The sequence below is a fragment of the Gastrolobium bilobum genome, unplaced genomic scaffold (genome assembly GCF_033153095.1).
Source record: "Gastrolobium bilobum isolate Gb01-03AN ecotype WA unplaced genomic scaffold, APGP_CSIRO_Gbil_v1 utg24468, whole genome shotgun sequence".
Lineage (NCBI taxonomy): Eukaryota > Viridiplantae > Streptophyta > Magnoliopsida > Fabales > Fabaceae > Gastrolobium > Gastrolobium bilobum.
Window position 1 is genome coordinate 370,505 of NW_026898146.1, and position 15,288 is coordinate 385,792.

The following is a 15,288-nucleotide window of genomic DNA, read 5'->3' on the forward strand; positions in this document are numbered from 1 at the left end:
TATTTGACATTAAATTCTATACCAGTAATTGTACTAGTTAGAAAAGGAAATAAATCATGGGTAGCATAATTGTTCTAGTATCTGATCTTTTTCGAAATGTTATTTAAATTATTAACGCGTAAAAAGAATAAAAAAAAAAAACTAATGATGCAAAAAGATGTATAAGATTTCATACTTAAAATATTGCGTATATAACGTTATTCCTCTAAATTGTATAGTTAGTAATCTTACTATATTAATATAGAGTTTTATTATTCTCATGTTGCAGATAATTTATCTCATTCAACACAAAAAAAAAGATGGGATCCACTTTTTGTTCTCTCTTTTTTTTAGTGAGTCCCAGCTATTTTTTTTTTGTGTTGCATGAGACAATTTGTCTGATGCAACATGAAAAAATAAAACCCATTAATATAACTAAAAACATTTAAAATTCAAGTAAATCCATCCCTTCATGCATGCCCTTAGTCATGCATGGTGAGTGTTGCATAAACTAACCAATCTCTTTCTCTATCGACTTGATCAAATTCAATTCCCTTGTCAACTATTCTAGCATTGCCTTTGGCGGTTCGGTACCGAGAGAGAGTGATCCATATTTGGTTGTGAAGCATACGCCACAGCAAAAATGGTAATATGAGAAAGGTGGATATGTCCCGTTCACTCTTATCCTTCGTCAACACAGAATACGAGCTATGAATGACCCAAGGAGCTAGTATCACATACTGCAAAAGTAAAACCAACATAGCAAACGAAAGAAATGATAAGATAAATTATGAAAAAAAAGGTAAAGAACCCAAAAATGTTACTTCTATTAATTGCCCTTTCTAGATGTTACAAGTCGGTTTGGCATATTGTATATAAATACTAGAAACAATGTTTATATTTTATAAAATCTAAACAGTTATTTTCTTTTTATCATTTTTGTAATTTATTCTTTAAATGCATTGCTCATTATTACAAATATTATAATTGTGACGTTGATTTCCGTATAATTGGAAGTTTAAAATAATAAACCAGAAAGAAAGGTATACTAATGTTGAGATGTGTAATGCTGATTTCCATATAATTGTATGTTTAAAATAAGGGTTTCATTTTTCTAGTGTGTTACAGGAGAGTTATTTGCAACAACAACAAAAAAACAATAATTATGTACTTGTGGAAATATACAATTGTAATCAGAAAATTGTTTTTTTTCTCTCCGCCACATTAGCCGATAATTTTGTAGCCTTAAAAATATGATTATGTGTACTCCAGGAAGTACATAATTATATTTTTAAAGCTGAAAATAAATCCATTCATGCAACCTAGGAAAATGATTCTCCTTAAAATAATGCACTAAGCCATAGGAGTGGTCTACTGATTAAGAGTATGACAATTTGAATGAAATTATAAGTTCAAATTTCAGTATAAAAAAAAATTCGGTATCACAATTATATAAAAAATATATATACTAGAAAGAAGGGTTTATAAGCATGCCCTAGTTTTCATTTTTCTTGTAAGTTGTTGTGCATAAAACACAAAAGAAAAACAATTTTCATGCCCTAGTTTTCTTTTTCTTTTTCTAGAACCATATAACAACAACGAGAGAATCAAACAATAGTAGCTCAGTTGGTATATGGGAGTTGAGTAGGTGATGAAAGGATCTCGGTTCAATCTCCACCAATATCACATTTGGAAGGGACATAAAATCTTAATCCCTAACCCACTTTTCACTTGAGATTAGTTCTATAACTGATTCAATTAACCGAAGCTTGTGGAAATACTTGGAGGACTCTACTCGACTCAAAGAAATAATTAGAGTTGGTATAAAAAAAAAAAACAATGAGAGCAATAGTTTGGAGAGAAAGAGACAAGGGATGATTAAGGGGAAGCTAGGGAACCTTAAAGCTTCCAAGAGGCTTCCATGGCCAATCAGTAAGGATTCCAGGCCTTGAAGCCATAAAGCGTCTTCTGTTGCGATAACAAGTGTTTTTCTTGTTTGAAACAAGCAGAATATGTGACTTTATTTATAGACCTCACTTCCACATCGGAACACTTTTTTTTTTTTTGGAGAATACACATTGGAGCACTTGTTGCATTTAACTCCCAACAACAACCAAACCTACCGCGCACCATCATGGGGTCAAGCAGCTACGTTGAGATTTTTAATAATAAATCTATAAGTAAATACCATTTTTAGTCTCTGACAATATCTACGAAGTCCTTTTCAGTCCCTGGCAATAAAAAAGGACCAAATTGGTCCCTGAAAGTACAAGAAAATGACCACTCTACATATTTGGGAGTTGACATAAGGACTAACATGACCCTTTTTTTGTAATTTCAGGGACCAATTTGGTCCTTTTTTATTGTCAGGGACTAAAAACGGACTTCGTAAATATTGACAGGGACTAAAAAGGGTGTTTACTCTAAATCTCTTGACTTTCCCACATTTATATCCAAATTCAGATGTCATGGTTTATTTCTAGCACAAGCTGTGGCGGATTCAGAAAAATTAATTTATGTCAGCACATTTAGTGATGAAGTTCGGGAAAACAGTTCTGAAAAAAAAATTGATATAACTTTCACATGAAGAAGTTGACTTATCAATGCAAGAAAAATATATAGGGTGAATAGCAATTCTAGGCAGATAGAAACATAAACTAGTAAAGAATGATGTATAAATTAAGGGGAAAATGTGTGTCATTTTAAAGAATGTAAAGTTATGTCATTAAGTGAGAGAAAGAGATAGATCATGGGAGAGAGTGAGTCTCACCTTTTTGTGAGAGTGAAATGACACAAGAAGTGTCATTTAAAAGAACAAACATTTTTCCCATAAATTAAATGTTACAAGTGAAGCAAGTATGACAGTGAAGCTATGTCCAATGATTGTTGAGTTGAGCGATTGAAGTGTGCAAACCCAGAAAATCAAGTTATCTTATTTCTTCAGTTATTACCTGAAAAATAGTATTCTGTCATAAGAATTATTGACATTTAATTTCAACACAAAAAATGTGTTTAACATCCGCATTACAAAATTAATATTGACTAATATAAATATTGAATCAAAAGATAAATAAGGACACGCAACAACAACAACAACAACAAAATCAAAATATTTATGAATTTTATAAGAGTTATATTGTAAGAAAAGTGATTGTGTAATGTTATAGAGATTTTTTTTGCATATCTTAATTTTTTTTTTGCTTTAAAAAAGTGTAGACTCCACAAAATATTATATATGTAAAAAAAAATTTTAGTTTGTTATGTTAAATAACAAATTAAAACCCCAATATTTATATACGCAAGTGCGGATATTTGCTCACACACACATGGGTCAGCCCAAGTATGTTAGCGTGGCCGACATTGTATCCAACAATTAATGTGCGAGTCAAACTACATACGCTATTCCCATTTAATGGCCTCACCAAACAATGGTATAGGTGGCAATACTACGAAAATGAATCATTCAATAAAATGTCTATTTACATGTTAATTTTTATAATGCTTTTAACGGAGATCAGATACGGCACACTTCTCTAGCAATCATTAAAAATGGTGGGTTTCACTTTTAATGTGCACTCTGTTCTTCTCAGGAAAAAATGTACGGGCATATGGATATGCGTGTCGTTTTGTTGCAAAATAATTAACTCTCCTCCTAACGCAACAGAATAACTTATATTTGAAAAAAAAAAAAAATCGTACCGAACACATCAAAATATAGTAAAATATAATATATCTATACTACTCACTTCTACATAATTATTTTTACTCATATCTTATCTCTTTCTAAATTTGATAAGGAAATAGATACTTCTATAATACTGAAAATGTGCTTTATACTTTCATATGAGCAAGGAAAATAAAAAAGTGAAATATTTATAAATTTAAAAAAAATTGATGGTTTTTTTTTTTTTTTTTTTTTATTTTCTATTCATTCAAACAAGAAACAAATTTCAAATTGTTTAAACTTCCTTTTTCCATATCAAATACATAGGCATGAGTTTAAGAAGAAACAAATTTCGAAATTCGAATGCTTTACATAAATTTTTTTTTTGTTGGTGTAGATGCAATTTTATATTTGATTTCCTTTTAGGAAAAAATAAAAGTAAAATTAGTCCATGCCCTCCAACACTTTCCTTGATAGGCATGCTTTAGAATTTACTGGAGGCAAATCAAATCAAATGCACCGAATTCGATATAAGTTGTTGAAAGTCTCCAACTAAATTAAAACAAAATACAGTTTTATTGGAGAAGGCTTGGAGAGAGGGACCAAAATAGGAAATTTTTTAACATGCTCTAGATTATGATGATTCTCTTATTAAGAGAGTAATACATGGATTTTTTTTTTCTCTCTCTTCTTTTCCCTCTCCTTAATTTCTCTTTCACTATCTCTTCTCCGCACCACCTTATATCTAGTAAATTCCATCTCCCAAAATACAGTTTTCTTCAATGCTAGTTGAAGACCTATTCGGGTTGGCAAAACTAACTACTACACGGTCGAGAGAGGGACAACAATACAGTTTTCTTCAATGCTTTAATTGTTATGCACAGAAAGGGAAATTATATTCATAGAGTGGGGACACAACAATCCTAGGTGGGTGTCTTGTTAGGCGAATGTCTATTTCTAATAATATTCTCTTTGCACTTGACGTGATCTAAAACCAAAAAAAGAGACCAATTATTGACATGGCTGTAAAAGTTCTATTGTGATTACGGCAAATATACTAATCGTTTTAAGTAATAAGAGTGATGAAAAAGTATCATTTTCACAAGGATTAATGCACCAATTATTATTATAACTAGTCCCTTTAATTTGAGAAATTCAGTTTAATTGAGACAATAGCTTTTGAAGCAAAATATAAATAATTAAATTTAAAAGTAGTAATTATCAAGAACATCTAAGAATAATAAAAAACGTAAGAGAAAATATGAGTAATTAATGTAAGGAAACTGTAGCCATGATGCACTTCTCATTTGATCCTCCTTTATAATTCTTAATTAATTCTTATAATTAATTAATTTATTAGTTCAGACAATTCATCTTCCTCAAATTAAGTAGTTAAACCCTAATGTCTTAGCGTGTTTAACTCTTTAACCCAATTAGAATCCTAGTGTTCTAGTGATCCCTTTTGAATCAAGCATTAAGCGGATGAATTTAAAAGTCTGCAATCTATGTAAGTCTATGTCTAGATCATGCATAGATTGTTATTTTACCCTTGTCAGAATTAAAACTCCAATATGCCTATTGTGAGCTCTAAACCTCAAAACCCTATGAAATTGATCCGATTTAATAAGGATATGGAAAAACTCATTCAGGTAAAATAAAACTAATTGAATTAAAACAAGGGGTTTGATTTTCTCATGTTAAATGAGAATTCAATTCTCATGTTATAGAGATAAAAAGCATGTGGGACCTATGTGTTAGAAAAAATTATATGTAGGACCCATGTCAGCACGGAAGTCGAAGGGTGTGTAGGAAAATTTAAATTCTCATGCTAAATGAGAATTATAAAACCCTTAAAATAATTTAGAAAATATAAAGGATTCACACTGGATCCGTGATCCCAACTACAAAAGGAGATTAGCCAGACATATCTGACTTAAACAAATTAAAATAATAAAAAGAATTCATAAGATGAAAGAAAGGAAGGAGAAGAAGAAATCTTCTGTAGCACCCCGTATATATCCGGTAATGTTATCATGTTATCGTATTAAGCTGCGCTTAATTAAAATTGCGGAATGTCTTTTTCTTTTCAATTATGATGTCATTAATCATTACCAACTTGATTACTTAACCATTTTCAAAACATCGCATGTATGTACATTGCAATAAACAACTAACTGAAATACCTCATTAATTAAATAACATAATGTATGTCTCTAGTCACGGAATTACCACAAGTAGACCGGACCAATTAACAGTTTATACAACTCAACTCAAAAGTACTATCAACATAGTGGCATGGATAAACCCCATGCTCACCCAAATAAGGCACAAGCCCAACATAGTCTCAACATCAACAACATAATAATAATACAGAAAACATAAACAGCATCCAGTCCAGTCATGCCAGCATAAATATAACAGCCATAAACATCAACTAAGCTCTGGCCTCCTACCGCCAAAGGCGTCAGTCCCCATACTACCTGAACCTGAAATAAGCATTCCCCAAACGTGGGGTGAGATCTCTAAACCAGAAATCTCAGTAAGACAAGGGGTCCTCAAGGATCTTCCACCCCAAGCTCACTTAGATGTGCAATATAAGTTCAAAAGCAGTTCATCAATATCATTTCTAAAATAGTGCAATGCAGCATATAATCATGTCATGTGTGTCAATACTATTCTACTGGCCAGAGAAATACAGGATTTATATACGTCTAATACCCACAAATGGTGCAAGACGCTACTTGCGTCCACCCCGGATCACCGTCTTGTATGACGTCACATACTCAGGCTACCGTCAAGATGAAACAACACATGCATATTAAAAGTCATTACACATAAAGCTCAACAGCATTACAAATATTCAAAGCATGTAACACAACATGCATATAACCATATCCCTAGGGGACATGGTGGAACCACAACATGGCTAAACTGAGGACACGAAAGCTTACCTAGCAAGCTAACTATCCAATGCCAAGAGTCCACACAAGCTCAAGGCCCACAAACAGCACAATCACAATCTGCCCATACCATAATTAATCATCAATAATCATAGTTCAGATTACATTAAGTGATTAAGTCTTTTCTACTCATTTTAACTCATTACATGTTGTTTCTGCAGGAAGTATTCGAATACTCCACGAGTAGTATTCGAATACTCCAGCTCTCCAGAAAGTATTCAATTACTTCCTTTAAAGTATTCGAATACTAACAAGTATCCGAATACTTTTCCCCCAGTATCCGAATACCCAAGTATCCGAATACTAAACCTTACTGTATTCGAATACTTTCCAGTATTCGAATACTTCTTCAAAGGTATCCAAATACTTTTCTTCCCAGAAAAGTATCCCAATACTCTTGCAAGGAGTATTCGACTACCATGAACAAGTATTCGAATACTACACGAAAAGTATTCGAATACTTCTTCAACAGAATGCAAAAATTCGAGCCAACTTCTGCATAATCCCAAATTTAAAGGTCCAAAAGTGATTGGGAGTCCAATGACTCCCTAAATATATAACCACTAACATGTTATGAACCCAAAAACACATTCCTTTACTCAAATGGTTAAAGTTCCTCTTTTTAATTGATTAAATAAGCTTTAGGCCTCGAAATGACACTTAGGTGATCATGGCTCACCTCAAGAGTTCTAAACTCCGAAAATGAAGCAGAAAGGAAGCCTCCAATGCAACCACAAGGTTCTGACTTCACAAGGCTACGAAAATACACTTCAAGCTTGTCCCTTTGTGCCAAAAGGTGGCTTCTTGAAGCTCAAGAAGCCAAGAGCAAGGTCACACAACCCAAACCCAAGAAGACAGCCCCAAAGTCAGCCACTTCACCTCACCACAGAGGCCACAAACTCAGAAAGGTACACTCCACACCCTCCCAAGGCCAACTCAAACAAGGCACAAGTGTTTAGATGGAAGAACAACCAAGAAAAGTGGTTTCTTGATGGAATTTTGCCAAGAATAAGGGAAGAGTGGCAATGGAACAGTGCACACACACCCCTGACCAGCCACACTCACGTAGGAATAGGATTAACCTAGAGTTTTGAGCCCAAAAGTCGTATATATAGCTCACTTAAAATTAATCACACAGTATGATCATTAATAACTACGCTTAGCATTTTAATCCCAAACTTAGGATTCTGAACCTACTCAATTTTACAAGAATTATCGTATTTTTCTTATATTTTTCGGAGCAACTTTTTGGTACGCGCTTTTCATAGCCAGTATCAGTTTCTGGCACCAGTTCTTATTATTTTGACTTGAAACTCGTTTTACAAGTCCTACATATTATTCTAGTAATTATTATGTACTTATAATAATTTTCCGGGATACTTTTTCGGTACGCATTTATACCGACTAGCAGAACCGGTATCTGCACTTTTCTTCCGAAAAGCGACTTTCAGTATTCTTAATCACTTACTATAATTATTAAAGCCTCATAATAATTATTGGGTCAATTATGGAATTATTTCCTAATTTCACATAATTAATTAAATAACTTCCTTAATTAACGGTGCAGGTTCTTACATCTTCAGCCTTCAATTTCTCTGAATGTTGAATCCCAGCATAAATCTCCAAGAACTCTCTCAATTTTTTGATGTCTGAAAACTCTCCAGCCAAAATATCCTTCCAAGGGTTTTTACTCCCTTATTTATAGAAAAGAATTTAATTTCTCCATATGTTCATCAAATCTTTGATTTAGAGTCCTTTTTAAAATAGAATCCCAATCCATTAATTAATATACGTGGCATCCGCGCGGATGGACAGTGGGTCAGGCTATTTTTCATCATTTATGGCGCGATCTGCGCTAGTCCCGTGCTATTCACGCGAGTGGACAGTGGGATTTTTCTCTTTTTCATTCTTTCTGCGATCCGCGCGAGTGGACAGTTGCAATTGAGGGTTTTTCTTCTTTTATGGAGTTTTCTCTTGCAAAACACGTAAACTCAATGAGAGTGTGTCTGAGAATGGATTATCAATAATTCTCCTAAATAGCTGTATTTATCACTTAATTAATATCAAATATTTTCTCTTTTTAGCCCATGAAACTCTATATGCTGGAGGCATATCAAACAATTCCTAGATTTAGACATTGTTGTCCTCAGCAATAAACAAGCTCAAACACTAGGCAACAAGGATTCAATCTGTGAGAAGAATTCATGTAACTGAGGTACAACTTTGCCTTTAAAAATTTTAGAATTATGATGCTAAGCATGAATGATTTTAGTGTTGAGAATTTCAAGAATCAGTTTCACTCAGGAATTTAGAGTCTAACTTGATAATCCCACACTAAGCTATACAATTCACTCGTCACTCCTGTGTTTTGGGTTTAAACTCCCAATTTGTCAGTGCAATAGTACTACCATAAGTTTGATCATATTCTCAAATTCCTAGAGATGAGGAACATAGATGACATGCATAATTTGATCAAAAGGTCTTTGCAGGGTTGTAACTTGGCTTGGGCTAGGGTAGGATTATCTGGGATGTGGTTAAGTCATTGTTGAGATTGAAACAATAATTCTACTTCAAGTTTTGTTCAAAACTCAGACAATCTTTTCAGTTATTCTTCTTCTTTTTGATTCCCTATTTTCCTTTCCTTTTTCACCACTTTTCTGTACGCTTTCATTGCTGTACAATTTTTTTTTTCATTTCATTTTCTTTCTTTCCTTTGAACCAAACTTTTTCCTTTACAACCACTTAACTTGTATGAAACTTTTCCTTGAATTTTATAATCAGTGCTCCAATCTCATTAAAGGGTGAGTTAACAGGGATATAAGTTAAGTACTTTATGGGGAATTCATCAAGAAAAATTAGGCTAAGGCTCAACGGGGCTAACAATGGAAAATTTTCAGGTTAGCTATTTGGCCAAGTGGTTAACAAGAATAAATTTGCCTTTATCATTTCCAATTCATGCATGTATCTTAGAGAAATAGCTCAAGTCCTAGAGTACTATCACAGTGAGGTCTCTCTAAAAAAATATACACTGTATAGGCTCATACCTCACAGGCTACGTAATCAAGCTAGAATCTAAATTCTCATTTCACATCAAGTATCGTTTAACAATTCGCAACAAAGAAATCAACCAAATGAGCAATCATAACTCATGTAATTTCAATGCAATATTCAGACCATTTATTCATTGTGACTTCTCACACAATATCTCATATGCTCTCTAAGGTTTAATCAACTTATTGAATGAGTAGCTCATGAATATCTAGGCATGTTTCTCAGAGAATTATTTATACCAAAACAAAAATAACAAAACAAATTAAGACAAGAGGTTCAGATGTCTCCCCTGATTTAGATTTTTTTTTTCTGTTAGGTGTCCTTTATGTGTGGTTCCTCTTTAGCGCATGTGGTGCGCCCAATTCTCAGATTTAGAAAATTGATGTCCCCCAGCAATAAAGCTAAACTAGTCGAGGAATAAAAATTTCAGCGCAGTTGGAACACACTCACACTTATTAAGCATCAATTCCAAATAAAATGAACCAGGTAAATCAAAACATCATAACATCCAAATTGTCTCAAACTAAAAAAATAATTTAAAGCATAGAAAAATAATAACATGCAAGATAAATGGTTGTGCCATGTGATCAGTCATTAAGCCATACATCATCCATGACGTCTCCTCTTGCATCTTGTGGTGTCTCCAGATGCTCAGCTGTTGGCTCAGTAGGGACTGTGGGCTCAATGGGATCCTTTGGAGCTGATGATGGTGTAAAATGTGGTCGATAACTAGAAGCACCGATGCACAGACACACGACTTTTTAAAAAAAATGTGTGTCGGACACCGACACGCTCCGACACGCGGTCAACATTTTAGGACACGTGGTCAATGCTCCGACACGCTTTTTTGACACGCAGTCAACTTTTTTCGACCCGCGATCAACATTCCGACACACATCCGACATGTTTTTTTTTAAGAACTAAATTTTATTTTATTAACTAAATATAAAAAAATTTATAAATCAATTTTTTTCTATTATGAAATTTGACATGAAAAATTAACAAGGTACGAAAAATTATTTTTGTTTATATTTATGTTATAAAATTTGAATATTTGATTGGTTATATAACTTATTATGAGCTGTTATATGTACTGAATATAAATTATATTATATATATTAAAAATATTATTAAATATCAAAACGTGACCCAACGTGTCAGAATATAATATTTTTTAGAATTAACTTGTCGGCGTGTCCCGTGTCAGTGTCGGTGCAACATAGACTAGAAGTATTATAACACCTCGTGTATACCCGGATTGTTATCATATTACAGTATTAAGCGCAACTCAATTAAATGTGGAAGCTAACTTTTTCTTTTCAATTATGACGTCATTATCGTTAACCAAGTTGTTTACTTAATTCATTCTCAAAACATAATGCATGTATGTAAATTGCGACAAATAACTAACTGAATATCCTCATATATTGATGTGTATCTAGTCACAGCACTACAACACGAAGACCGGACAAAATCCTGATTCATTATACAACACGTCTAAATAAATATAGCATAATCAATGTGGCATGGACAATCCCCATGCTCACCAAATAAGGCAACAAAGCCCAACAAAGCCACAACTCAAATAACCATATAATGATAATACAGCAAGTCAACATCCAGGCATAACAGTATAAACAACATGCATATGAACTCGGCTCCGGCCTCCTGCTGCCAGATGTCTCAACCCCTGAGGTACCTGTACCTGAAATGTGCCCCAACACGGGGTGAGATATCTAAAAAGAAATCTCAGTAAGACATGGGGTCCTCAAGGATCTCTCCACCCTAAACTCACTTACATGTGCAATATAAGTTCTAAAACAGTAAAATAATATAAGTTCCCAAAAATTTGTGCAATGCAGCATATATCCATGTCATGTGTGTAAGAATCCTACTGGCCAAAGAATAACATGTAGGAATTACGTACGTCTACAACCTACAGTACAAGGAACACTGCCTGTACCTCACCCACAGAATCACCATCTTGTATGTCGCCTCATACTCAAGCTTCCTGTCTAGGTGGAATACCACATATATATCATATGGCACTTGCACTCAGTATCACTGCTCAATAGCATATAAATAATCATTTCATATTTTCACAAAAACATGGCATGCATATAAACCATCCCTCCATAAGGTATGGTGGAACTAACAATAGGCAAAACCGAGGACGCGAAAGCTTACCTGTAGTGCCAAAATCTCTATCCAAAGGCTCGGTAAAAATAGGCAACCCAACAGTCTCACCAAGAGTCAATTGCAATCTTTTCATTATGAATACACAATTTAATATTCAGAAATCTTAATTTCATGACCATTAAACAAGGTCTTCTCTTTCGTTTTCATCCTTTCTAATTCATAATTATTAAGCACTAAGCCCCACAATTAAAGGTATTAATGTTTCCCAACAGTAACACTGACTTCCTAGGGCCTCATGCTCAAATGGGGACTCTCCCACGCAATAAAAACTGGTTTATGGTCATTCTGACAAGTAGGAATCAATTACCAAACATGGGGAATCGATTCCTGCACTTGGTAATCGATTCCCAACAAGAGGAAATTGATTCCCACGCGAACATAATAGAATTCTGCAGAATTTTTCTGCATAATCCGCGACCCAAAAGCTTCCCCAAGGTTCAAGGTTCGATTTTTCTCAATAACAGATGTTCAAAAACACTAAACATGTATAGATTAACAACTCTTAACTTGATTAACCAAAGTTTCCTCTTTTAGTGACTTAATCAAGCTAAAATCGTGGATTTCAAGAGGAATGATCATGGTATACCTATGGAGTCTCAAAAACAGTAGAACAATGTGCTCTTGGAGCTCTCAAATCAGTCCCAAAAATCAGATTGCACAAGGTCACGAAATTTGATCACCAAGCTTGGCCCTTTACACCAAAAGGTGGCTTCTTGAAACCACAAATGGCATGGAAATGGCCTCCTCCATAAGAACTCAGAACACAGCCCTCACACACTCAAAACAGAGGCTACAAAACTTAGAAATGCTAAGTCTTTCACCCTCCCAAGGCTTGAGCACACTCAAATATGAAACTTTTGTGAATAAAGCAAGAGAAAAGGTGGTCTCTTGGGGCTTCAATGGAGGGGAGAAGGTGGCTGCAGCCCAAAGACTCAGAAATGTCACGTAGGAGGAGAGAAATCTGACCTAGGGAAATATGAATTTAGTATTTATAGTACGCTTAAGTTTAATCCGTCGGTATTAGCGCTAATAGCTACACTTATCATTTTAATCTCGAACTTCATATTCTGAACCTAGCCATTTTTATAAGATTTTTCATATTTTTATTATAATTTTTTGCAACACTTTTTCGGTACGCGTTTACACGCAGTCGGTATTAGTTCTGACGTCAGTTCTCATTATTTTGACTTCAAACTTGACATACCAGTCCTATTTTATTCTAGGAATATTCGTACACTTATTATAATTTTTCAGGATACTTCACCATTACGCATTTATACCGTGAAGCAGAACCGGTCTCTGACTCTTAATCAGAAAAATGACTTTCAATATTATTAAGCACTTACTATAATTATTTAAGTCTTCTAATAATTATTCAAGGTCAATTATGGAATTCTTTCCTAAACTCATAATTAATTATTTAAACTCTTAATTTAACGGTGCAGGTTCTTACATTCACCCCACCTTTTAAGAATTTTGTCTGCAAATTAGAGAAATACATGTCCCTAAACTCGGGGTATTGCCGGAGAAGCTCGTCCTCCCGCTCCCAAGTACACTCCTCTGGAGTTCTTCCTTCCCATTTCACTTTGACCATGGGAATGACCTTACTTCTCAGTTTCTTCTCGCCACGATCAAGTATCTTGAGTGGTCCAACGAGAGTCTTTAAGTTCTCCCGAACCTCCACATCATCAGGTTGCACCATGTGCGACAGATTTGCTATATACCTCTGAAGCTGAGACACGTGAAACATGTAACACCCCGTATATATTCGGTTTGTTATCATATCATCGTATTAAGCCACACTTAATTTAAAAATGCGGAATATCTTTTTTTTTATAATTATGATGTCATTATACTTAGCCAAGTTGATTACTTAGTCATTTCCATAAAAACATCGCCTGTATGTAATTGCAATTCAACATTAACTGGAATAGAGTCACAGCAAGCCTGAGTCTTAGGCAATCCCACCATGAAGTCCATGAAAATGCTCTGCCACTTCCACTGCGGTATCTCGAGGTTGAAGCTTACCAGACGATTTTTGGTGTTCAATCTTCACCTTCTGACAAATCAAACATTTGGACACATAGACCGCTATGTCTTTCTTCATGCCCGGCCACCAGAAATTCCTCTTCAAGTCTTGATACATCTTTGTAGCACCAGGGTGGACAGTGAATTGGCCCTTATGAGCCTCTGTCATCACCTCCTTAGTCAATGGACCTCTAGGAATCACAATCCTCTTCTGGAACATCAGTAATCCGTCCTCATTTCAAGACACGCTGTCCTAGTTCTTCAAATAATTGAGGCACTCTCTCTGCACTTGCGCCTCTTTAATCTTTTCCATTAGCTCATTTTCCACTCTCACAATCTCTATCTCGAGAAGTGCACCCCAAATAAAGAGGTCACTGCCAAATCCCAAAACTTCTCAATTATATCATAGTCACCCATCATCAAACTGGATAGACTCACGAATTTTTGACTCAAAGCATCAACTACCACATTAGCCTTGCCCGGGTGGTACTTCAACTCAAAATCGTAGTCCTTTAGAAATTCCATCCATCTCTTTTGACTCATGTTCAGCTCATTCTATTCAAACAGGTACTTCAGACTCTTGTGGTCACTGAACACGACAAACTTCATGCCATAAAGATAATGCCTCAAAATCTTGAAAGCAAAAACAATCGCTGCCAATTTCAATTCACGAGTCGGGTAGTTCTCCTCATGAGGCTTCAACTGCCTCAAAGCATATGCAATGACTCTCCCAGTCTGCATCAACACACAACCCAGCCTCTTTCAGGAGGTGTCACAATATAGCTCAATCTGCTCAGTAGGATAAAGAAGGACCAACACAAGTTTAGTGGTCAGTCTCTCCTTCAACTCTTGGAAGCATTCCTCATACTCGTGAGTCCATACAAATGGAGTCTCCTTCCGGGTAAGGCGAGTCAATGGTAAAACCATCTTGGAGAATCCCTCAATGAACCTCCTGTAGTAACCTGCCAAACCCAAGAAGCTCCTAACTTTCGTAACCGTTTTGGGCCTCTCCCAATCCAACACGGCCTCAATCTTGTTTGGGTCTACTGCCACTCCTTCTGCAGAAATCACATGCCCAAAAAATTTCACCGACTTAAGCCAAAACTCACAATTTGAAGGCTTAGCATATAGCTTTTTCTCCTTCAGCACCTGCAACACAATCCTCAAGTGCTCCGCATGCTCCTCCTCATTCTTAGATTAAATCAAAATATCGTCAATGAAGATGATCACAAACCGATCCAAGTACGGTTGGAAAATACGGTTCATGTAATCCATGAACACAACAGGAGCGTTGGTGAGTCCGAACGGGATCACCAAATACTCATAATGACCGTATCTGGAACGAAACGCGGTCTTAGGGACGTCCTCTGGCTTAACCCGGATCTGATGATATCCAGACCGAAGATC

General features: G+C 35.1%; 1 protein-coding gene across 2 annotated transcripts in view; it reads right to left on the minus strand.

Moving 5' to 3' along the window:
• The window catches only part of LOC133313208 (very-long-chain aldehyde decarbonylase CER1-like), an 82,633-nt gene that overhangs the window by 14,464 nt on the left and 52,881 nt on the right, over window positions 1–15,288 (minus strand). For both annotated transcript variants that reach the window (XM_061514542.1, XM_061514541.1), the window contains exons 1-2: window positions 1,878–1,937; window positions 496–719 (exon numbers count right to left, since the gene is read on the minus strand). In XM_061514542.1, the coding sequence (XP_061370526.1) occupies window positions 496–719; window positions 1,878–1,937 (284 nt within the window). Of the gene's footprint in view, window positions 1–495; window positions 720–1,877 lie in introns of those variants that run through there.